General features: G+C 42.3%; 1 protein-coding gene across 3 annotated transcripts in view; it reads left to right on the forward strand.

Annotated features, from left to right (window-relative positions):
* The window catches only part of ESR1 (estrogen receptor 1), a 376,799-nt gene that overhangs the window by 346,620 nt on the left and 5,093 nt on the right, over positions 1-25,086 (forward strand). For all 3 annotated transcript variants that reach the window (XM_060616918.3, XM_060616917.3, XM_078447465.2), the window contains one exon: positions 21,326-21,509. In XM_060616918.3, coding sequence (XP_060472901.1) covers positions 21,326-21,509 — 184 coding nt within the window. The remainder of the gene's footprint in view (positions 1-21,325; positions 21,510-25,086) is intronic.

The raw sequence follows: 25,086 nt of genomic DNA on the forward strand, positions 1-25,086 counted from the left end.
GAGATTGCGAATGGACGCATTGTCAGCTATGCTATGCTGTTGTTGTCACAGTGGAGAAGATTTAATTATATTATCTCTTGAGTTCTTTGTAATGCCAAGCTTCTTCTCCAGGGAGCCTTCCTATTGCTATGATTTTGAGATAAATGCCACTTCATAATTAAGTGGCTCATCAACTCCTTCTCCCTGGCTGACTAGATTCTATAGGCAGTCTACTCAACTCTTAGAGCCTTTCCTTGCTACTAACTTCTGGTGCGGCTTGAAACAAGACTTGTGTCTCCACTGATTTCCTTGGTGTGGCGTGGACTTTGTCATTAGAGAGGCCTGGCATTCTAGACAAGCAACTCTGTCACTTAGGGGATGAAGGACGCCCTTTGATAAGCCGCTTCTCTATGAGAGGAATCTCTGTGTTCTTCTTAGCAGATAGATAACACATAAATTCCTGGCTGGAAATTCTGAGGTGGGATTTCACCCCTGCCATTTGGGGTTAAAAAATTGTGTTCTCATGACCAAAATATCCTTCTTGTGAATGGACAGCCTTAGATCCCAGACCAGGTGGATTGGGTCCTGTATCATGTTACAGACACGTCTCAGAGCTTCTGTAGAACTGAGGAAGCCAGCCAACTTCTTGTAGCCTGGGAAAGACTTGGTTGGGGGAGTCCCAATATGCCTTTATGGGATGAGTCAAAATGCAGCAGCTGTTGGGAGACTGGAAATCCTGGCAGTGTTCCAATACGAGGAACAGTTTTACATTATATTCAGAACCTCGGGGAGGGACAGCTGCTTATCATTTTATGCTCACAAGAGCCCCAACAAAGGGGGAAGCCATCTTCTGGGTCCCTGATTCAACCACCCGTTGGACCCACCTACTCCAGGGTCCAGAAATCAGTATTCTTAAGGCTGACCCACTTAAAAGGAAAAAATGCCACAGACTCCCCTAATACTGATGCAAAATATTCTTGTTCTTTGTATTATAATGCTGCTGAAATATGAATAATCATATTTATTATTTAAATGGACAACCAAGTATAAACTTCCTTTATAGCTCTCATATAAGTACAAAACCAAAATAAACTCACAAATGAAATACAAACTAAAAGACAAAGCGATGATAATGTTTTTTGCAGCAATTGAGTTGCTGTTTATAACATGCTTGGGGTAGACCTCTGGTCTGCTGGTCTACCAAGCACTCTTGTGATGACTGCATTCCCCACCTCTTTCCTGTGTTCAGAATGATCACAAAACCTCTGCTTGTGTGCAGCATGCTGTGACATCATCTGGCTTTGGCAAGAACACGTTGGTTATGTATTTTGTTTGCTTCCGTTCTGTATTTTATTTATCTGAGATACTTAAAATATAACTGTTGGATTTGAGGCAAGTGTACTGATGGAAACTGTGTTACTCAGGAAACAAAAATTACATGGATTATCTAGTTTGGTGAGTGTCAGCGCTTCACACATTTCAATCATCTGGGGATCTTTTAAAAAACGTCCCTATGTTTCAACCAGGGAGTCTGATGTAGTTGATTCAAATATAATTCAGGTTCATGAGTATTAGTACTGTGTAAAGCTCCCCACCAAGACTTCAGTCTCATCAGGTTTGAGAACCATTGATGTAAGTGATTCAGAACATTCTGATATTAACGTCTTAATGGTATTTCTTAGATATCCTTACAATGAAAGCACAAAATCCTAAAATTATAAGACAATTTAAAGACCTTGAAGAATAAATTTTTAATTCTCAGGAATATGTGAAACCTCGTTTGAAAACTACTGGTATAGATGATGACATTTCAGCTACATTAGAAGAGTCCTCTAGTGTATCATGAAACTAACCATTCTGCAGAGTGAGGAGGCAGCCACTCGTGCTCAGAACTGTACATAAAAGTGAGTCAGAGCTGGGGCCACAGATAATAGACTCATTATTTCAACATCATGACATAGGGCTGTGATGTAGATAAGCATGTGACAGGAGGATCCCTGCATGGGAACTGATAGGTCAGCTAAATCTCGAGGAGGAGCAGGACTTAGCTGGAGTCAGAAGCAAGACAAGGGGCAATGGCCTCACCATTCATCTAGCAGTGAGGATATCAAGTCACTGGACTTCTCGTCGTTTGTTTCCTCAACCAGTAAAAAGAAAAAATAAACCGTTCTGCCAAACTTATGTGTTTGTTATGACAGAGCAAGATAGCTTAAAAATATAAACATCATATCATCATTACTAGTATAGTCTTTTTTTTTTCCAAAGGGAAACTATTAGGCAATCAAATATCCTACCAAGATGTTGGTGTCAAGATCTCCCTGTTCTAATCAAAGGACTAGAAGTACACTCAGGGCCTATATTTGGAAGGGCCTTAGGTGCCCTCCTTTCACCTTCATGCCCGGCCTCTAGTTTAAAAGTGTTTTGACACTTCAACTGAAGAAAACCATGAGAAAAATGACAATAAAATCCCACTAATATCTCGAGCTCACAAGTAAAATAAAATATTGTTTTTAATGGGTTTATCTTTCCCCACAAGATGCTCATTGAATAAGTAAAAGCCATGATAGAATGTGTATGCTTCCTGAAACATTTCAATGGAATGTCGAACTGTCCTGTAAAGTTTTAGTCTAAACCAAACATCCCTGCACTTGGTTGGAAGACCCACTTCTGGTCTAGCCTTCCACTCGTGGCCTTGTGGCTCCATACTCCTTCTCTGTTGGTGAAAGAAAGATGGGGAAACAGACTTCCTGCTGCAAGTTTCTGTCTTCCCATCCCCCTTCCCATGGGGCCCCTGAGCACAGCATTCCTTTAGCTTCCTCCAGCACTTTCCCCGAGAGGGCGTGTGGCTACTTCTGTATGTTGAGGTAGATTCAGACCACCTCAGGCCTATTTTCTCTGAGTTTTTACTTTACATCTACTTTTTGGGTTTGAGTTTTCTTCTGGCATATAAGAAAGACATCAGTACCCCCATGGAACCAAATGATATCCATGGCTGTTATAAGCTATTATTTGTTAGCTTAACTACCATTTACTGAGTATTCACTACTTTCCAGGCATGTGCTAAGTGCTGGAAATACACAGTTGCCTTTAGTTGCCTTATCTGTAGTAGTTTTTACCCTGTGGTTTCCATGAAGTGAGGCACGTGGACTGCTCCCTGGCACCTAAGGACTGTTCCGTCACGGTGACTCAGTGGTCATACCAATAATGATAGTAATAGCAGTGATTACTAAGGCAGTTCCTACCTCAAAGTCCTCATGGTCTAAAGACAGAGACAGATATAAAAAGAGAATTTATATTTTAAAAAAGAAAGTTGTGATTATAAAACTTTATGTTCAGTTGAGGTCACTTAAGAATACCAAATACATTACTAAGGAAATCAACAACAACCCAAAGCCAACCAACCATCTGGACATTGCGATGTACCTCATTGCAATATAGTGGAAAGGGTAAGAGCAGGAGACTCTGGTTCCATGTTCAGATCCCCTTTCTCATACGTCCTAGTTGTACGACTATGGACAGGTGCTGCTTACACCCTTTGTGCTTCTGTTTCCTGGTCCATGAAATGGAGATCATAATAGCACCTACCTGCTAATATGAGTTCGCTCTTAAAACAATGCCACTTAGACCGACACTCCATTTGTGTGAGGTAGTATTTTCTTTCCTTGACATACTGTGGATATAACCATATTTGTATCTACGCATTTTAATTAGTATTATACTCATGTACTTTCTTTAAAAATAAGATTTTAAATGGCTGCGTAATCATGCATGAGGATATAACATCATTAATTTCACAACCTGATGCTGTTAAACATTTAAGTGCTTTCTCTTTTTTGGTGTTATAAATTATGCTTGCTTTGCATTCTTTCATTACGTCTTTTGCCTACATTTGCTTATGGTTTTGGATGTTTGTAGAAGTAGAGTCGCTCGTAAAAGGCCATAAAAATTCTTGTGGCTCTTGATACATGTTACCTACTGTTCCAGAAGGCTTTATCAAATTACACTTTTACATGAATGTAACCTTATCATGCAACGTGAGAGACAGAGGTGAGTGCAGACCGCTGGCCAGTTGGAGAGAGCAGATAGCTTCCTCCTGCCCAGCTACTGCCCTCTTTTGTGAAAGACTCATAGTCAGCAATTTCTACATAGGTCATATTATAAGCATCATGTTATGAACCTCCCAAGTTCACTCCTTTTGAAGCAAATTATCACATAGAGAATTTTGTTTATTGTGTTGTCGGTATAGATGCCTGTTGTGTTAAGTTTCAGGTTTGTGACTTATACAGACATTGTGCTGGGGAACTACTCTTCTTCCAAACTGTCAGGGTGCACAAAGAGCTGGCATTTTTGGTCTCACCTTCTGCCCTTGGTCCCTTCCACTGATTTTTTTAAAAGTGGTATTTATAAAAAGAAAGACACCAGGTTGAATGGCTGGAAGTGTCCCTCCCTTCAAAACTCGTCTAGGGAAAGAAACCTGGTTCCTCCAGTGGTTTTGTTTGCTCTGGATTCTGGGCCTTTGTGAGATTGGCATACCTTTCCTAGCCCATAATGAGTGTAGAAGAGGCAGCTTACCATGTGAACCCACTACTGTTCCAGACAGGCTATTCATTGGCTGCTGGTTCAAGAGTGCCCTGTCCAATGCTGTTGATGCCCCAAGGATGCCCCAAGTACAGGCTAGTCTCCAGATTCTCACAACTGGAAGCAGACAGATGCTGGGAAACCTGGTCCAGCTCAGAACAATAGTCAACCCTGAGGATGGCTACGCATGTGTGTCAGGAAGGGACTGGCAGGAGCAGTTTCTTTACTCTTTCAAATTGGCATCAACAGCAATGATGAATTAACCCTGGAATGGAAAATTCATTTTCATCTTGACAGGTGAAGCATCTTGACCCTTTCCCTTAGTATAGCAAACGTTACTCTTTGAGCGAGGTAACATAACCTTCACATTCAGTGAAAGCCAACACTCAGGACCTTCTAGCAAAACCTTAATGCTGCGCTTTCTTTGCATTCCAACTTACAAGTCCTCTGGGGACAAAAAGCTAATCCTTGAAGCTGATCTTTTTTGCACTTAGACATGTAGTTCGGGTTATTGATATGTCAGAAGTATTTCCCACTACGAAAATTATTCTCAGGGGGCACCTGGGTGGTTCAGTCAGTTAAGTGTCCCACTCTTTGTTTTGGCTCAGGTCACGATCTCACTGTTTGTGGGTTCGAGCCCCGTACTGGGCTCTGCGCTGACAGCATGGAGCCTGCTTGGGATTCTGTCTCCCTCTCTCTCTCTGCCCCTCCCCTGCTTGCTGTCTCTCTCTCTCAAAAATAAATAAATAAACTCAGAAGCTTTAGTGGCAAATTTGTTAGTTTTACTTCCTGTCAAAATAGCAAGCCTTGAAGAGTTTCAGAAATGGGAACAGCCTTAGGGATGATAGAAATATTATGAAAAGAGTCATAAGTAATATCCCTACAGCAAGCTCCTTATTCCTTGGGATTTCCATTCACCAGCTGTGTTTCTCTCTCATCAGTCCAGGCATTGACAAAGCTCATGAAATAATAGAAATGAAAGGGGCTTTGATTTTGTATTTTTAATAACATTTTTCTCCACCAAATTATGAAAATCATACATGCCCAACACAGGGAACTTGGAAAATACAGAAAAACCACCAAGAAAAATAATCTCCTAAGGAATCATAATTCCGCCACACAAAAGTAATCGTTGTCAACGGTTTGTTGAAAGTTCTTAATTAAAGAGACTCTTAGAAGATGTCTGTGTGCACAGTGTTCCTTCCTTTCTCCACGCTGTCCTGCACAGTTCTGAAAAGCTGGATTGCTCCTAAGTCATTCCAGGAAAATGATTAGTTTTTTTCAAATATCTCTGGAGGTGAGTCCTTTGGCAACCATTTATAGTTTTTCACAAACCTTGCAGTTAAGAAACTCTTTGTGTAGCTTCTGAGCAGTGGACTGGGTGTGAAGGATATTTGGGTTCTGGCTCCAGCTCTGACTGACAGGGTGATCCCAGGGAAGCCCAGCCTAGCTGCCCTGCCTAAAACCCCTCTCAGCTCTTTCTAGCATCTACTAGCCTGGTTCCCTAACCTCTTGGAGCCTGTTTCCCAATGATTAAAAGTAACTGAAGTGGAGCAGGTTTGGGAGTTTCTTACATTAAAAACTTTTATTTTTGTTTATTTTTAATAGACTTTATTTTTTTGAGCAGTTGTACATGATAGAGCGGTTTAGAGCAAAACTGAGTGAGAGGTACAGAGATTTCTCCTCTTCCCACACTAACACCTACTATCAAAATCCTTCACCAGAACGCTTGATGTACCATTGATGAACCTGTATTACACACCATTATCACCCAAAGTCCACAGTTTACATTAGTCACACTTGGTATTGTACGTCCTGTGGGTTTTGGCACACGGAAAATGGCACATATCCACCATTATAGTAACAGACAGCGTGGTTTCACTGCTCTAAAAATCCTGTGTTCTGCCCATACGTCCTCCCCGTCCCTGCCTTGAAAACCACTGATCTTTTTTTGCTCTCTCCATACTTCTCCTTTTCTTAGAATGTCATGTAGTTGGAATCATACAGCATAGAGTCTTTCTAGATTGGCCTCTTTCACTTAGTAATATGTGTTTAAGATTCCTCCACATCTTTTGATAGCTTGATAGCTCATTTCTTTTTAGTGCTGAATAAGATTGTATTGTCTGGATGTACTATAGTTGATGTATCCATTCGCCTACTGTAAAGCATTTTGATTGCTTCCAAGTTTGAGAAATTATGAATAACAGTGCTGTACATATCCCACCCCCCACCCCCCGGCAGGTTTTTGCGTGGACATAGATTTTCAACTCATTTGGGTAAATACCAAAGAGCATGATTACTGGATCTTATGGTAAGGGTGTATTTGGTTTTGTAAGCATCTGCCAAACTGTCTTCCAAAGAGGCTCTGCCATTTTTCATTCCTTAGAGTTCCCATTTTCCTATATCCTTGCCAGCATTTGGTGTTGTCAGTGTTCCAGATTTTGGGCTCTCTAAGAGGTGTCTTGTTCTAATAGGCAGTTCCTTAATGACACATCATGTGGAGCATCTTTTCATGAAAAAAATTTTTTTTAATGTTTATTTATTTTTGAGAGAGAGACAGACAGAATGAGAGGGGCAGAGAGAGAGGGAGACACAGAATCTGAAGCAGGCTCCAGGCTCTGAGCTGTCAGCAGAGAGCCCAATGAGGAGCTCAAACCCACGAGCCATGAGATCATGACCTGAGCTGAAGTCAGATGCATAACCGACTGAGCTACCCAGGCGCCCCTAGCATCTTTTCATATGCTTATTTGTCATCTGTATATTTTTTCTTTAATGAGGTGTCTATTCAGGTCTTTTGCCTATTTTTTGAGTATAGTTGATACACAAAGGTTATGTTAGTTTCAGGTGTACAACTTAGTGATTTGACAAGTTCTTACATTATGCCATGTTCACCACAAATACAGCTATCATCTGTCCCATTACATCACTGTTACAGTATCACTGAATTCCTTATGCTCTGCTTTTTATTCCTGTGACTTTCTCGTTCCATAATGGGAAGCCTCTATCTCCCTCTCTCCTTCACCCATTTAGCCCAACCTCCTAAACCTCTTCCCTTTTGGCAACCATCAGTTTTGCTCCATGTTTATAGGTCTGATTCTGCTTTTTGTTTGTGTATTCATTTTTTAAGATTTGATTTTGAACGGAATCATATGGAATTTGTCTCTCTTAGTTGGACTTGTTTCACTTAATACCCTCTAGGTCTATCCATTTTTGTCTCAAAAGGCAGGATCTCCTTTTGATGGCTGTGCAATATTCCACATTTTCTTATTCATTTGTCTGTTGGTGGACACTTAAGTTGCTTCCATATCTTGGCTATTATAAATAATGCTTCAATAAGCATAGGGGTGCATACATCTTTTTGAGTTTGTGTTTTCCCTGGGTAAATACCCAATAGTGGAATAATTGGATCATATGGTATTTCAATTTTTAATTTTTTGAGGAACCTCCATACTGTTTTCCACAGTAGCTGCACCAGTTTACATTCCCATGAGGGTTCCTTTTTGTCCACATTCTCATCAATACTTGTTGCTTCTTGTCTTCTTAATTTTTACCCATACTGACAATTGTGAAGAGATGTCTCATTAGGGTTTTGATTTGCATCCTCTAATGATTAGTGATGTTGAGCATCTTTTCACGAATCTGTTGGCCATCTGTATGTTTTCTTTGGCAAAAGATCTGTGCCAGTTTTCTGCCCATTTTTAGTCAGGTTGTTTGTTTGCATGTGTGTCTGTTGAGTTGTATAATCTCTTAATATAGTTTGGATATTAACCCCTTATTGTATATGTCATTTGCAAAAATCTTCTCCCATTCAGTAGGTTATCTTTTTGTTTTCTTGATGGTTTCCTTTGCTGTGCAAAAGCTTTTTAGTTTGATACAGTCCCAATAATTTATTTTTGCTTTTATTTCCCTTGTCTTAACAGACAGATCTAAAAAAATGTTGCTATGTCTGATATTAGAGAAATTACTGCCTGTGCTCTCTCTCTTCAAGGATTTTTATGGTTTAGTTCTCACATTTAGGTCTCTAGTCCGTTCTGAGTTTATTTTTGTGTATGGTGTTGGTGTTCCAGTGTCATTCTTCTGCATGTAGCCGTCCAGTTTTCCCAACACCGTTTACTAAAGAGACTGTCTTTTCCCCATTGTATATTCTTGCCTCCTTTGTCATAGATTGACTATATAAATGTGGGTTTATTTCTGGGATCTCTATTCTGTTCCATTAATCTGTGTGTCTATTTTTGTGCCAGTACCGTTCTGTTTTGATTACTACAGTTTTGTAATATATTTTGAAATCTGGGATTGTGATACCTCCAACTTTGTTCTTCTTTCTTATGATTGCTTTGGCTATTCCAGGTCTTCTGTGGTTCCATACAAATTTAAGTATAATTCTTCTAATTTTGTGGCCCATTTTTTAATTGGGTTGTTCATTTTCTTACGTTGACCTTTAAGAGTTCTTTGTATATTTTGCATAAGAATCCTTCCTCATCAGATATGTCTTTTGTAAAGATTTTCTCCCAGTATGGCTTGCCTTCTCACTTTTTAGATTGTTGGTTTTTAAATGTTCTTCTGTTTCAAGACTTGTGTTCCAGAAGGAGACTCTGGTGAAGGAGGAGAAGCTGAGTGAGTGAGATCCAGCCCCACACCTTTATTTCTTCTGCTTCCAAAGTTTTACTACACCCAGTTTATATATGAAGTTTTTATAAGAGGTTCACAGTTTTCAGGGGTTTTGATCCTCAAAATAGTTTGAAAACTACTGAATTAGATGAATGTAGGCCCTTTTTAAATCTATAATTCTGGAATTCTGTGTCTCCTTTTTGCAATGTAATATAACCTTTATCAAGGAAAAATGAGATAAACCTGTCATGGTCATGTGACACTTTTTTGATATAATTTTCATCTACTGTAGTGTTCACTTGAAATGGAGAAACTGATAACCCTAAGGAATATGTGCCATTTAGATGCCCACTTGTCTCTTCAAAACAGTAATTTTTGAAACTAATTATCTCTTCCGAAGTAATCAGAGGGAACTATCAGCCATTTCACTTTTATATCTAGGTAAAAGGGGAAAAGTATATCTGAAATTTTGTGACTCTGGAGATAAACATACAAGTCAGAACCAAGAATGTGCAACGTTCATCTGTTAGCAACCAGTGCTGAACATCATAGGGTTTTGAACAGTTGTGCTGTTCAATTCAGGATGATGAGCTCACATGCATTTCAGCTTATTATATATTCTTAGATCACACGTCACTTTTTTTCCTGGATTTGAAGCTAAGTCATTCAGATGAATGTTTAATGATGTTTTGTAAACATTTGCATTCACACTAACACTGTTTATTGATTTGGCAGAAGATGGAGGGATATCTTTTTCATTTTTTTATTCACATATTGCCTATTCCACAGAGAATTTGAAATGGCTTACTAAGTTTTATGTAATGCAAAGGGAGTAGACCAATAATTGACAAAATCTGTAAAAAAGGAAAATAAAGTGAATAAAGTAATAAATCCAGGAACCTAATTAGTGCACAGAAGTACATCTGTACAGCTCTTAGGAATGGGCCACAAATTTGGCTCTAAATCTCCTTCACTTGGCCAAAGCACAGACGAGAACACATTCCATTATAAGGTTCATAGACTTTTAATAAAAATAAAAGCAAATAGACCAGTTGTATAACATAAAACACTCTCCTTCGGGCAAATCTCTACAAAGTCTATTTCTCACAATTGGGACTGGGTAAGGATTGTTCAACCAAGAATTCAGAGTGTTTTATACTCTGGTGAGAGACCAGATGCAGATAGTTTGGGTTGCCAGTTAGGGGAAGATCCATATGTTTTGAGATGGATCAGCTGGACAGTGGCCAGGTGTAATAGCTTCCAATGAAAGCTGTTAACTGCACACAGTATCTGACAGGATGAGTTACCTTACCAGTTGTACCAAGGATGAAGGTCAAGGGCTGGATTAAGGCATTGATAGGCAATAGGGTTTATAATGTGGAGTAGAGAGTATTCAGGTACACCAGAACAGGAGCCCAATCTCTAATCTGCCTATCATTTTCCCTTCAAAGTGTTTTGTGCAGATATCCAGCTATATTATGCCTACTGCTACTGTGTAATAAATTACCCCCAAAACATAACAAGTTAAAAAAAAAAAGTTTGGATTCTCTTGGCCATGAATTTGTATAGGGTACAGAATGAACATCTTGTCTCTTTTCCACAATGTCTAGCGCCTCAGATGGGGAGCCTCATAATGTTGGGATAATTTGGTAATTGTAGGCGTGGTCATCTTGATGTGTGCCTTTATTCACACGGTAGCAATTGATGCTGGCTGCTGGCTAGGACATCAACTGGAGCTGTTGACTAAAATGCGTACCTATGGTTTCTCCCGTAACTCCCACACAGCCTGGTGCAGCGTACCTCTTAGAAGGTGGCAAGGGCTCCAGAAGCAGCTGTCCCAGCTGACAAGGCAAAAGCTGCATGGCCTGATAGGATAGCCCCTTAGAAGCCACACAGCATCACTTCCAGCCCTCCCCCTTTTTTTTAATTACAAGCAAGTCATGGGTCCACCCAGACTCAAAGGAGGGCATAGATTGGACACCTTTGTGGGAAGAGTGTCAGGATCATGTTGTTGAGCAGCATGTTGGATAAGAGATGTTGTAGTGGTCACATTGGAAAATACAGTCTGCTCCAATGTGTAAGAGCTGCTTCCTGCTCTGTGTTGTTGCTCCATTGCCCTTAAGATGCCAAGCAAGAAAAGGAAAGGTCCAGGGAAATGAATTTATGCCGACTATTTTGGCCTACCTTCCCTGGGGAAAAAATGAAACCCTCAAGGCCAGGCCAGCTCCTTGGGACTAGGAATTCTGCGTGGAACCTTGTGAATAGATTCCTGTGTGATAGATGGGCTGCACATTTTCCATCAAATGGCCCTTCAGGGGCTCCTGGGTAGCTCAGTCAGTTAAACAACTGACTTCAGTTACGGTTCGTGGGTTCGAGCCCTATGTCAGCCTCTGTGCTGACAGTTCAGAGCCTAAGCCACCTTAAAATTCTGCATCTCTCTCTCTCTCTCTCTCTCTGCCCCTCCTCATTCTGTCTCTCTCTCAAAAATAAATAAATATTAACAAAAAAAATTTTTTTAATGTCCCTCCAGAACATCTTCTTGACCTCAGAAACCTCGTAATTGACTGTTTGAGGGATTGGAGAATCAGAACCCTGGCTGCTTCCTTCTATATTACTGATACAACTAACCTAAATAAGGCTTTTAAGCAAAACATAGATCCATAATGAATTTATCCTAAAAGGTATAAGGCTAGAATATTATTTATTACAAAAATTTTTAACTGGAATTTTTTTTAATTCGGGTATAGTTGACACACAATGTGACTTTTTTTAAAATGTTTATTTATTTTTGAGAGAGAGAGAGAGACAGAGCACGAGTGGGGAACGGGCAGAGAGAGAGGAAGACACAGATTCTGAAGCAGGCTCCAGGCTCTGAGCTGTCAGCACAGGGCCCGATGTGGGGCTTGAACTCATGAAGTGCCAGATTATGACCTGAGCTGAAATCAAGAGTCAGATACACAACCGACTGAGCCATCCAGGTGCCCCGGCACAATGTGACATTAGCTTCAGGTGTACAGGGTAATGATCAACAGGTTTGGACATTGTGATGTGTTCATCACAAGTGTAGGTACCATCTGACCTCACATGTCACTATTGGAGTATCATTGACTACGTTCCTCATGCTGTGCCTTTTATTCCTGTGACCTATTCATTCCATAACTGGAAGCATGTATCTCCTCCCGTTCACCCATCTTGCCCAGCACCCCTCACCCCGACAACTGCAATTTCATATATAAAAGCTACAGGCAACAGAGTGAAACCGAATCACTTTATTATAGCCTATACAAAATAAACTTAAAATAGATTGAAAACTTAAATGTAAGACCTGAAACCATAATACTCCTAGAAGAAAAAATAGGCAGTAAGCTCCTTGACATTGGTCTTAGCATTATTTTTTTTTGGATCTGTCTCCTCAGTAAGGGACAACAAAAGCAAATATAAACAAATGGAAGGGGGCACTTGGGTCACTCAGTGGGGTAAGCATCCAACTCAGTTTCGGCTCAGGTCATCAGATCATGGTGTGTGAGTTCAAGCTCTGCATTGGGCTCCGCGCTGATGGTGTGGAGCCTGCTTGGGATTCTCTCTCCCTCTCTCTCTGCCTCTCGCCTGCTTGCACTCTCTGTCTCTCTGTCAAAATAAATAAACTCAAAAAAAAAAAAATAAAACAAACAAATGGGACTACGTTAAATTAAAAGCCCTTGCACAATGAAGGAAACCATCGAAAAAATGAAAAGACATCCTACTGAATGGGAGAACACATTTGCAAATAAAGTGTCCCCCTTATTAGGAGTTCATATCCAAGATACACGAAATATATAGCAAAAGCCAAACAATCCAATTTCAAAAAATGGGAGAAGGACCTGAATAGACTTTTTTCCAAAGAAGACACCCAGATGGCCGACAGACACATGAATAGGTGCTCAACATCATGAATCGTCTTGGAAATGCAAATTAAAACTACAGTGAGTTACCACCTCACACCTGTCAGAATGCCTATTATCAGAAAGACAAGAAATAACAAGTTCTGGAGAGGAAGTGGAGAAAAGAAATCTCGTGCACTGTTGGTGGAGATGTAAATTGGTGCGGCCACTGCGGAAAATAGTATGAAGTTTCCTTCAAAAATTAAAAATAAAACTACCGTATGTTCCAGCAATCCTCCAAAAGCAATTCTTTTTGGAGGATTGCTGGAATTCGAAGAATTCAAAGGAAATGAAAATGTTAACTCAAAAAGATACACACACTCCTACATTCATCCCAGCATTGTTTACAACAGCCAAGATATTGAAGCGACCCAAGTGTCCATCTATAGATGAATGGATAAAGAGGATGTGGTATAGACATACAATAGAATGTTACTCTGAGATAAAGAGTAATGAGATCTTACCATTTGCAACAACATGCATGGATAGACCTAGACGGTATTATGGTAAGTGGAAGGAGTCAGAGAAAAAAAAAATACCAAAGGGTTTCACTTATATGTGTAATCTAAAAAGCAAAACAAATGAAGAAACAAAGTAGAACAGAAACAGAGCCCTAGATACAGAAAACAAACTGGTGATTGCCAGAGGGGAAGAGGTGGGGAGATGGACGAAATAGGTGAAGGAAATTAAAAGGTACAATCTCCCAGTTATAAGATAAATAAGATATAGGGATGTAACATCCAGACAGGGCATATAGTCAATAATATTGTAAGAACTTTGTGTGGCGACAGATGGCGATGAGACTTGCTGCAGTGATCATTTCGTAATAAATGTAAGTATCAAATTACTATGTTGTACATCTGAAACTAATACAATATTGTATGTCAATTATACTTCAATAAAAAACTGAGACACATGGCTGCCACTTAACTTATTTTCTTAAAAAGTGTACATTTAAGATTTCTTCTCAGGTCAGTTGAATCAGTTCGTCAGTTTCACCATCTGAAATCATTAAAGGATTTGTCCTTTGAGTCAGCTTGAATGTATTGACACCACGTTTTTACCTTCTAGAACTTCTAGTAGATTTCACTAAAAATTATACTAAATTGATAAATATCACTGAATCTCTAGCATATTATCTCTGTTCAGATTTTGTTTGTTCATGATTCAATCTTGGGAGGTTGTATGCTTCTAAGAATTTATTTTTTTTCTAGATTGTCCAATTTTTTGGCACATAATTATTCATAGCAGTCTCTTATGATCCTTTGTATTTCTGCGATATCAGTTATAACTTGTCTTTCATTTCTGAATGTATTTATTTGTGCTCTCTCTCTCTTTTTTCTTGGTGAATCTAGATAGTTTGTCAATTTTGTTTATCTTTAAAGAACCAGCTCTTAGTTTCATCGCTCTTTTTTATTATTTGCTTCAGTTTTTATTTATTTCTGCTCTGATCTTAATTATTTCTTTTTTTAAAATGGTTATTTATTTCTGAAAGGGAGGAGACAGAGACAGAGCATGAGCGGGGGAGGGACAGAGAGAGGGAGGCACAGAATCCAAAGCAGGCTCCAGGCTCTGAGCTGTCAGCACAGAGCCTGATGCAGGGCTCGAACCCACGAACTGTGAGATCATGACCTGAGCCAAAGTCAGCTGTTTAACTGACTGAGCCACCCAGGTGCCCCTCATCTTAATTATTTATTTCCTTTTTACTAACATTAGGCTTCATTGGTTCTTTTTTTCTAGTTCGTTCAGGTGTGAAGTTAGATTGCTTATTTGAGATTTTTCTTGTTTCTTGAGGTAGGCCTGTATTGCTATGAACTTGTCTCTTAGAACTGCTTTTGTTGCATCCCATAGATTTTGAATCATTGTATTTCCATTTTCATTTGTCTCAAGATATTTTATTTCTTCACTGATGCATTGGTTCTTTAGTAGCATGTTGTTTAATCTCCATGTATTTGTGATTTTTCCAGTTTTTTTCTTGTACTTTGTTTCTAGCTTTATACCATTGTGGTCAGAAAACATGCTTTGTCTTCTTTAAGTTTACTGAGACTTGTTTTGTGGCCTATAAAGTGATCTGTCATGGAGAATGTTCCATGTGCACTTGAGAAGAATGTGTATTCTGCTGCTTTTGGATGGAATGCTATGTTGTATATCCATTATGACCATCTGGTCTAATATATCATTTAAGGCTGGTGTTTCCTTATTGATTTTCTGTCTGGATGATATATCCATTGATGTAAGTGAGGTGTTAAAGTCCCCTGCTATTATTGTATTGCTTCCTTATGTCTGTTAACATTTGCTTTATATATTTAGGTCCTCCTATTTTGGGTGCATATATATTTACAAGTATTATATTCTCTTGTTGGATCAATATTTTTATTATTATGTAATGTCCTGTCTTTTCTTAAAGTTTTTATTCTAAAATCTATATTTTCTGATATAAGTACAGCTACACCCACCTTCTTTTCCTGTCTGTTGGCATGGAATATCTTTTTTCATCCCTTCTCTTTCCATCTGTGTTATGTCCTTAGATATGAAATAAGTCTCTTATATGAACATATATCCTATCTTAAAAGCTCACAAATTCCAGATATTCAGTGTATAGAACTTAAAAAGACCTTGGAGATCATATCCCTTGGCTAAGCAGTGGAAAAGAGATAATGAATTGGAAAAATAAACAGTAATACATACAAGAGGTGATCAAAAAGTCTGTGGGACAATGTTAGTCCAAGACAGAAAGACAAGAACTCCAAAATAATTTTAATATGTACTTTTCACAAAGTGTATTTCTTAGTATGCCAAGAAATTATTTAAAAACACATAGGAGCAATAACACAGTATTTCATTAATGTCTACTGTTTTGTAATAGTTGATTCTAATTTTGTTTAGAAGAATCTTAAGTCTTGTTCTATATATTGCAACCAGTTGTGTTGCTTTTGTGGCACCTGTATACCTGCACTAAAAACGTGTATAGTTGGACAGCTTATGTAATACATTCAATTGGCTGCATAAAGTGAATAAACTACTAACTAATTTTGAGAAAGGTATTCCATTTAAGCTTCCCTTTCTATAGCCAAACTGAATACTGGACCTTTTTTTGTACAGCCTTTGTAGAAGCTTTTCAGAACTTTTCACTGCAATATTTTTATTTGTAGGGGTTTCTGGGTGGCTCAGTTGGTTAAGTGTCCAACTCTTGATTTTAGCTTAGGTCATGATCTCATGAACCATGAGATCGATCCCCTTGTTGGGCTCTGTGCTGACAGTATGGAACCTGCTTGGGATTCTCTCTCTCTCTCTCTCTCTCTCTCTCTCTCTCTCCCTCCCTCCCTCCCCCTTCCCCCACTCAAGCTCTCCCTCTTTCTCTCAAAATAAATAAATAAATATTAAAAAATTGTTTGTAGTAGGATTGATTCGTTAATATATTTAAGAAAAAAAACCCTTCATTATTTGGGACTGTCTGACACTTTGTAGGACATCCGACAGGTCTCTCCCACTAAGTGGCTGTAGCAACCACAAACTGTCCCAACAACACTCCACAAGGGGCAGTACTATCCCCTAGGAGACCAGCAGTCGAGGCAGGAGCACAAAACAAACGGAGCGTTCATCAAACTGTCAGTCTCAAAGGCCCTTCTGAGCAGACATGCTCATTACTTGTTTTACAGTTAAAACCCCTAAAGGCTGACCTGCGGATTAATCACTGGGTGAACAGGATAAAAAGAGAAGTCCCTGCAAGGAGAGTGGCAGCTTGCTGGCCTGGACTACTTATAGTCGTGGACTTGAGGGGTTTTCTTTGCTAATTTTTCCCTTTGAGTTGTGTTTTTTTTTTTTTTTTTTTTTTTTTTTTTTTTAATTTGGTCAAACTACCATAGGCTGAAGGATTCTCCCAGGGTCCAGTGTCACATTCTTCCTTTTGGAAAACATGTGTCCTTGCTTGAAGAATTTGGCCTTAAGCATCTGGTAAACCATGGCCTCAGCATTCTTCATTTGTTTAGAACAATTAGATGTGCCCACCAGTGGAGGGCAATGGTTGGTTGTGCTATGCTCCCTTCTGGGCACGACCACATACATATATGCCCTGCAGGGTCCATGCCTGCATTCCTCCAGCTTCCAGAAGTCTCTATTATCTGGAAAAGTGATGGGGGTAAGGAGAGGTTCCTGTGGGGTGAAGAGAAAAAAGGAAGAAGGCAGAGGGAGAGCATCCAAGCAGAATCAGAGGAGAGTGAAATTCAGAGTCGGAGAGAGCAAGAGAGTGTGAGAAAGATTGAATTGAGATCTCTTATATACGGGGGTGTCCTTGTGGTCTCGCTCCCCATTCTTTTCTACCACCAGATTTCTCCACAGACTCTTCCTACATCTCCCGGTGTTGGCCAAGATTCAGAATATGGAGAAGCTCAGATTTGCTAATAACACTTCAAGACTGGATGATGACACACAGATTGGTTTTTTCCATCTTTGGGATTTGGAGCAGCTCTGGGAGTTGCAAAACCTGCCTTGGTGCAAGAATATTTCTGAAGGCTCTCACTGTCTGATCACTGGCTCTGTGCTGTTGGGCACAGTGGTGCAGCCATCCAGGGTGGCGGGGACCACCTGGGATATGGAAATTACCAGCAGCCCGATTTTGCATTCGCCGGAGCACCTGAAGCATTCTGGGAATTTGAATTTCTGTTGTTTCTTTCAAACGCCCCCTTAGGGGCAGCAGGCAACAAACATGGACCACATTTTGCCAGAAAAGCCCAAAAGGATGATGGCTGCTGTTGCCAATTATTGGCATTTCAACAGGACTGTATTTTTATTTCTGAGTATATTTACACAGCTAGGAAGCATCTGCTGACAAGGATGAAATGATAAGCTGTATCCGTGCCAAAACAGGACTAGAAAAACAGGCTTGTTCTGCGAATGGACTGCATCTCGAGTCGGTGTTAAGAAAATTCTTTCTCCACAGGCAATATCTGCACGTAAAACATTAACGCTTGGGGCGCCTGGGTGGCTGCATCAGTTAAGCGACTGACTTCGGCTCGGGTCGTGATCTCACCATTCATGAGTTCGAGCCGCACATCGGGCTCTGTGCTGACAGCTCAGAACCTGGAGGCTGCTTCGGATTCTGTGTCTCCCTCTCTCTCTCTCTGCCCCTCCCCACTTGTGCTCTCTCTCTCTCTCTCAAAAAATAATAAATAAATCATTTAAAAAGCCATTAACACTTAAAATAGGACTTGGAATCCCTATTAAGTAACATAGTGCATGCACACAGTAGGCCCCTAATGAAAGTCTGCTAAAGGAAAGAATCGATGTGTGCAGGCACCTGAAGGAAGATGGGCGATCAGTAGCCCCAGAGAAAACTTCCCACCCTGCAGTCTGAGGGCCACGGTTCTTTCTCTGGGAAGAGCGTGATGTGAGGCTGGCTCTCAAGGTGTCTGAGATTCAAGCAGAAGGAGTCCGAAATTCTACCCCTGGGTGCACAAGGAAGAAGAAGCGTGTGGCTGGATGTCACCTTGAAGCAGGTTGCTCCTCGATTCTGTGGTTCTCTTGAACCAGAACAGGATTATTGGTGAATGAGGCCAGCATCCCAGGTGGTGACAAAAAAGGAAATTGGTAGAAAACGCATCATCCAAGTTGGATTAACTCAGCTCTGTGGCCTGGGCAGGTTCCCAGGACATACAGCCAGATGCAGGGCCTCTGGGAGACGGGAGGCTAGAACGTGTGTGGTAACAGAGAGGGAAGTGCGAGGCAGCGCGGGGGGCCGCTCGGAGGTGCCCCTCACCCTAACCCACTGGTGCACAACCCTCCTGCCATCCATCACTTCCAGGCCAACCCCGAGGCCACTGGACAGTTGCCCAATTCCTAACGGACACGTTCTTTCTCTGTCAACAGTTCACATGGAACGTTAAGTGAAGGAATCCGGCAATTTCTTCCTTATTTCACTGCCTGTCTATTGCTTACTCATTCTGTGGTCTATTTGCTTTGGATCCAAGTGCCTCTGGGTACGAAAAGCTACATTATTGTATTCAACTGCATGTAAGCCAAGATCCCGACCATCCTGGTTTTGTTGTTGTTGTTGTATTTGTTCTAAAGCTTAGCCATTTTCCATTCTGGGCAATTACCACTGTTTACTATGAGTTCCACTGCATAGGTATTTTCCCCATCGCCGACCTCCGGGTTGCGGTGTGGGCAGTAACTGTCATCACATCACAGTCTGCTAAAGGAAAGAATTGTAGCAGTACAAAGTCAGACATTAATAAACGTAGGGGACTTAGCTTGAAGGTACCAGTGAGGATGGGGAGAGGATGGGGAGGAGAAGAAATCTCTTTATGAGGGGGCCAGTGGGCTGAGAAGAAATAAGACGGAAAGAGATGTTGCTAAATACATAATGCATCACCTGGAGAAAAATACAGCATCATCTGCTCTCCGTAGGACGGTATGATTCGGCGGAATGGAGTTTGTTTCTGGAGTGTTTACTTGATAGAAAATCCATCTTTGTGGTCCTACGACAGGATTGACCCATCCTGCCCTCCTCTTGCTCTGAATACTTGCCGCCTCTTTATCACTCACCTTCCTCTGGTCCTTGGGCTGAGTTCCCAACTCAGATGATCAGGATTCTTTTTGTTACAGGTGACAGAAACCAGCTCACACTGTCTTGAACAAAAAAGGGAATTTATAGGGCGCCTGGGTGGTTCAGTTGGTTGAGCATCTGACTTTGGCTCAGGTCATGATCTCACGGTTCGTGGGTACGAGCCCCGCATCGGGCTCTGTGCTGACACCTCAGAGCCCGGAGCCTGCTTCCGATTCTGTGTCTCCCTCTCTCCGCCCCTCCCCTGCTCGTGCTCTGTCTCTCAAAAATAAATAAATAAATGTTAAAAGAAGTTTTTAAAAGGGAATTTATGGATTCATGTGTTAGAAAGGATACTATAGAAGTTATAAGGTCAAAAGAAAACAATGTAAGAATAGGACCTTGTGCCTGAACTGGGATTTCCCCCCCTACCCCTCATATAACTATTACTTCTGCATTCTGTTGCTCAGCTCCATTCTGCACGTGGGAGCTCCATGAGCAGGGAAGGTGCCACACCTGAGAGTCACTATTCTCACCCTCCAAGCTCAGCAATCTAGAGGAAAGAGTTTCTGTTTCACAATGTCCATATACAACTCCAGAAAAAGCTCTGACTGTCTAGCTCAGGGCTAATACTGTCCCAAAGAATAGAGTGGCCTGATTGTCTCATTTCTTTTTTTTTTTTTTTAATGTTTATTTATTTTTGAGAGAGCGAGAGAGAGAGAGAGAATGAGCCCGAGAGGGTCAGAGAGAGAGGGAGACTGAGAATCTGAAGCAGGCTCTGTGCTGACAGCAGGGAGCCCAATGCGGGGCTCAAACTCACAAACTGTGACATCATGACCTGAGCTGAAGTCAGATGCCCAACTGACTGAGCCACCCAGGCATCCCCTGATTGTCTCCTTTCAGTCCTGAGTCTACCTGTGGCCCAGGGAGTAGGATCTGTTTCCAGAAGAAAGGCAAGAGGGAAAAAAACAAAACAAAACAAAACAAAACACGCCTCCCAGTGAAAAACAACAGTTCCCGTGGTCCTCTGCGCCCACCCGCCATAAACCTTTCAGTTGAGGAGGAAAAGTAGGAAGGCCCTAAGCCTCATCTGAAACATAACAGCAAGGTAGATCCTACCTGGGAAAATTACCTGTCAGTCACTTCACAAGTCATTCTTGCTGTCTGTGCATCTCACAAGAATGTCACATGATAATGATCACATGTGGAGTCAGTGCATTGGGCTTCCTTCCCGGCTCTGCTTTGTCCTAAGTTTTCTTAGCAGGTTCATGCATCTCTCTGCCCTTTGTTTTCTTCATGGGAGAGGAATAATAACGCCTCTCTCAGGGGTTTGTCGTCAGCGTTAGTGGGATAGTTTATGTTGATGTCAGACGGGCCAGAGAAGGAGCGGCTGGTATAACCATTACAACCCCGAGGCTAACAGTGCCTTTCCTGGGGATCGTGTTGACAAGTCCCAGAAATTGGCGCACACGCGGGAGGCCTGATAGGTTTCTCGGTGTTCTCAGACGTGTATCCTGAGTAGGAATTTCGTGCCGTTGCTCAGATGGAACGGGTCCCAGACTTCTGCCCTGCTGTGCCGGGGGCGGTGGGGGCGGGGGGCACTGGCGCTGGCTGGGTTTTACATCCCGCACATGCTGCCAGTCTCCTAGACCTCGTCGTCTTGGAGTTTCTCTGTCTCACTCTCTCTCTGCGCATTCAGGAGTGTACACATTTCTGTCCAGCACCCTGAAGTCTCTGGAAGAGAAGGACCATATCCATCGTGTCTTGGACAAGATCACAGACACCTTGATCCACCTGATGGCCAAAGCGGGCCTGACTCTGCAGCAGCAGCACCGGCGTCTGGCCCAGCTCCTCCTCATCCTGTCCCACATCAGGCACATGAGGTGAGGCATCCTTGGGTCCCCCCCGGGAGCCCCGTAACGAACACAAGCCCTCAAACGTGCTACCGCTGGGCCGGGAAGGGCTGACGCCTGAATACAGATAGCGCCCTCGGAACAGTTCCCAGGACGTAATAAGCAGAAACGCTGTGGGATGACGGAGGAGGGAAGAAGGAAATCTGTCTAGGGCGTGGGGCAGGTGTCAGAGAGGCTTCATAGAGGAGGTGATATTTGCACCCAGTTTGAAGCCTGCACAAGGTCTGATGGGGGGAGGAGCGTGTGGTGTGCGGGCAGAGGGAGGATGGCAATGTTTGATCATTCGTTTTATCTCACCACTCAAGGCGAGTGCGTGAACACAGCTGTCCTCTGAAGGCACCCGGCACATCCATTACGGTTCCTGCATCACGCTCCCCCTATTTACAGTTGGAAACCCGGGGGCACCCAGGTGGCTCAGTCGGTTAAGCGTCCGACTCTGGCTCAGGTCATCATCTCACGGTTCGTGAGTTCGAGCCCCACATCAGACTCTCTGCTGTCAGCACAGAGCCTGCTTTGGATCCTCTGTCCCCCTCTCTCCCTGCCGCTCCCCAGCTCATGCTCTCTCACTCTCAAAAAGAAACATTAAAGAAATGTTTTTTTTTAAAAAGAGAGGAAAAAAGAAATCCTGAGAGAATCTCGGTCCCTCCAGTGCACAGAGAAATCACCATTGGTTCTTCCATTCCTCTCAGATCCCTTCTTGTCACCCCTCACGGCTGTTACCCTCATCCAAGCCACCATCATTTCCTTTTGGATTTCTGCAGAGGCCACCAAACATACCTCCCTGCCTTCAGTCTTGACCCTTCCTAACCCATTCTCCACCCAGAGCCACAGCGGCCGTCCTAATACCACATCTGATCACCTCATTCCTTTATTTAAAACCCTCAGCTTCCCATCGCTTTAGATACAAGTGTAAGTTCCTTTATTTTGCTTGTACAACTTCTGGGCTCCAGCTGTTACTTAACTTCCTAGGACTCCGGCTGTTCCAGCTTCCTAGGACTCCAACTGCTGTGCTCCAGCGGTTACTTAACTTCCTACTGAACTTCCTGGTAGTCCGAGCTCTGGCCAGGCACCTTTGTTCTCTGAGTCACGGGTGGCCAACTCCAGGTTACACATCGGCTGGCAGCTCTGTCCATCCCTGCTGGGTTCCCTCCCGCCTGTGGGACAGCTGACGCGGGCCGGGCACAGCCGGGGGACTCCGCTGCAAGCTGCAGGCTGGCCAGGTGACTGCTCCGTGTGTCCTTTATCCTCCTGTCCCCACAGGTCAGCTGGGACATATCGTTCTCACGGCAATGGCAGAGGTACAGGAAAGCAAGCCTATAAGGGCAAGTGCATTTTGATCTTTTAGTTAAGTGATAGCTACAACATTCTGTTGGCCAACACATCACTTGATGAGGCTTCAAGTCAAGATCAGGAGCATGGGCACAGGGAGGGAGTATTTCAGAACAGTAAGCTAATCCATCATGGCTGAGATATTCTTTTCAGGAGGCATCTCCTGACCCTTAACCCAGCTGGGATTTATACCCTATTCTTCCTGATCGTTATTTCACATCTTGTTTTCTCTCTGCCCCAGTTAGACTGTAAACCCTTTGAGGCAGTTGTCACAATCCATCATGCATAATCTGTGTACCCAATACCTCCTAGCATAGGGCTTGGCACATAGTAACTACTCGATAAATATTTTGTGTAGGGGTTAAGGAAGGGTATCAGCAGAGGAAGTAAGAGCCTCTCTGTGCCAAAAGGACAAAGTGGCTTCATTTCTATTTCAAATGGTCACGTCATGTGGCTGGCTAGATGCTTAATGGATACTATTCCCATGAACAGAACTCTGGCTGCAGGGAAGAAATAAGCAGTTGGTATATTCTTTACTCCAGAAGGGCCCTAGAAATGAGAGACCAGAGAGCCATGCATGATGACGTCTATATGACCTTGGGCTTACACCCAGACCCTCGGAACGAAAATGTAATTTCTTCTCTTAGTGGCTATGAGGGAAGGGCATGGTGTCTGAGGGGTTGGCTTAATTTGTAAGGGGCTTTCAAACCTCAAGATTAAGCATCAAGAGGCAAGATTGCATTCAGCCCACACGTTTCTAATCCTTTCCCATTTATTTTTATGAATATTACAAAGAGGGAAGCAGGAGTGCGTCAGAGTAACAACCCTCTACCACATTACCTGGCTGAGAGAGGAACCTTCCCCTAGAAGAAGTGTGTTAACATTTACTCTGGGCTGGGAATTTCAAAGATGTCATAGAAACCATGTATTACAGATGAAGGTTTTTATTCTTCTATAGGAATTGCTGAGTCTTCAAATCTGTCAACTGCTTTTCAGCATTAGCAAGCCTGATTAGCGAATACCCAAATATGTCTGCACTAAATTTATAGGCTTTAGTACTTTTGTTGGCCTATATAGAGGGCAGCAGCGGTGAGAGAGCTCTGAAGAGTTTGTCTCAATTGTGCAAAAGCTGGAGAGAAGCTGCTAATCTACTAGATTTGAGCATTTTCTCTCTCGCTCACTTGGGCGCGCACACACACACACACACACTAATGTTTTTGGTGTCTTATTGCAGCCAATCTAGCTCTGTTTTATTAAAGTTGGCCCCAGCCATATGTTGTTACTCAGAGAACTTAACACCCAGATTTCATGTGACTATAAATGATTCATTAGGTTGCAAGAGCAAGACAGTGTGAGATCCAGTGGGCATTTAGCATTAACAGCATTTTTAAATTAAAAAAACACACACATACACACACACTTAGATGTGTAATTAGGTTGTGGTGTTGTAAGACCTAAATAGTTTGATGCTGTGTTTTTCTGGCATGTCTCCAGCTCATGCGACTTTTCCCCTACTAAAAATGCCAATATTTTCTAGGGTATTTGGTCCTGCCTACTCATGATACATCATTCTTTCTAAACAATTTCAAGCTCCCTAAATGGTTGTTCTGTGTTTTTTCCATGGGTGGCGTGGTGGGAGAAAGAGCAGAATTGTAGCTGGCGGGGTGGGGGGACAGCGGTTAAAAGGAGAAATGCCATTTGCCTACATTTCCCTGTATCCATTTGCCCCATATTTTCTGAGCATTTACCACATTCTTGGCACTGTTCCAGGCCTGCAGAATGGGCAAATTACTGCCCCTCGAGGAGCCTGCCCTGTGTGTGTGTGTGTGTGTGTGTGTGTGTGTGTGTGTTTATGTGGGCACACATGCCTGGGGGAAGGAATAAGCATGCATATGTACAGAGAGCAATTTCAGGTTGTCATAGTGCTGGGAGGAAAACAGAGTAGGTGAAAGAGAGCGGCTAAAGCTGTAGGCCCTGAGGTCACAGCCACTGTGGCAGCAAAAGGACTTCCAAGGGAGGTGGCGTCTGAAGATTTGGGGAAGAGGGGCACCTGGGTGGCTCAGTCGGTTAAGCATCCAGCTTCAGCTCAGGTTATGATCTCATGGTTCGTGGGTTCAAGCCCCACGTCGGGCTCTGTGCTGACAGCTCAGAGCCTGGAGCCTGCTTCGGATTCTGTGTCTCCTTCCCTCTCTGCCCCTCTGCCGCTCACGCGTGCTCT

The sequence above is a fragment of the Panthera onca genome, chromosome B2, assembly GCF_046562875.1.
Source record: "Panthera onca isolate mPanOnc1 chromosome B2, mPanOnc1 haplotype 2, whole genome shotgun sequence".
NCBI lineage: Eukaryota > Metazoa > Chordata > Mammalia > Carnivora > Felidae > Panthera > Panthera onca.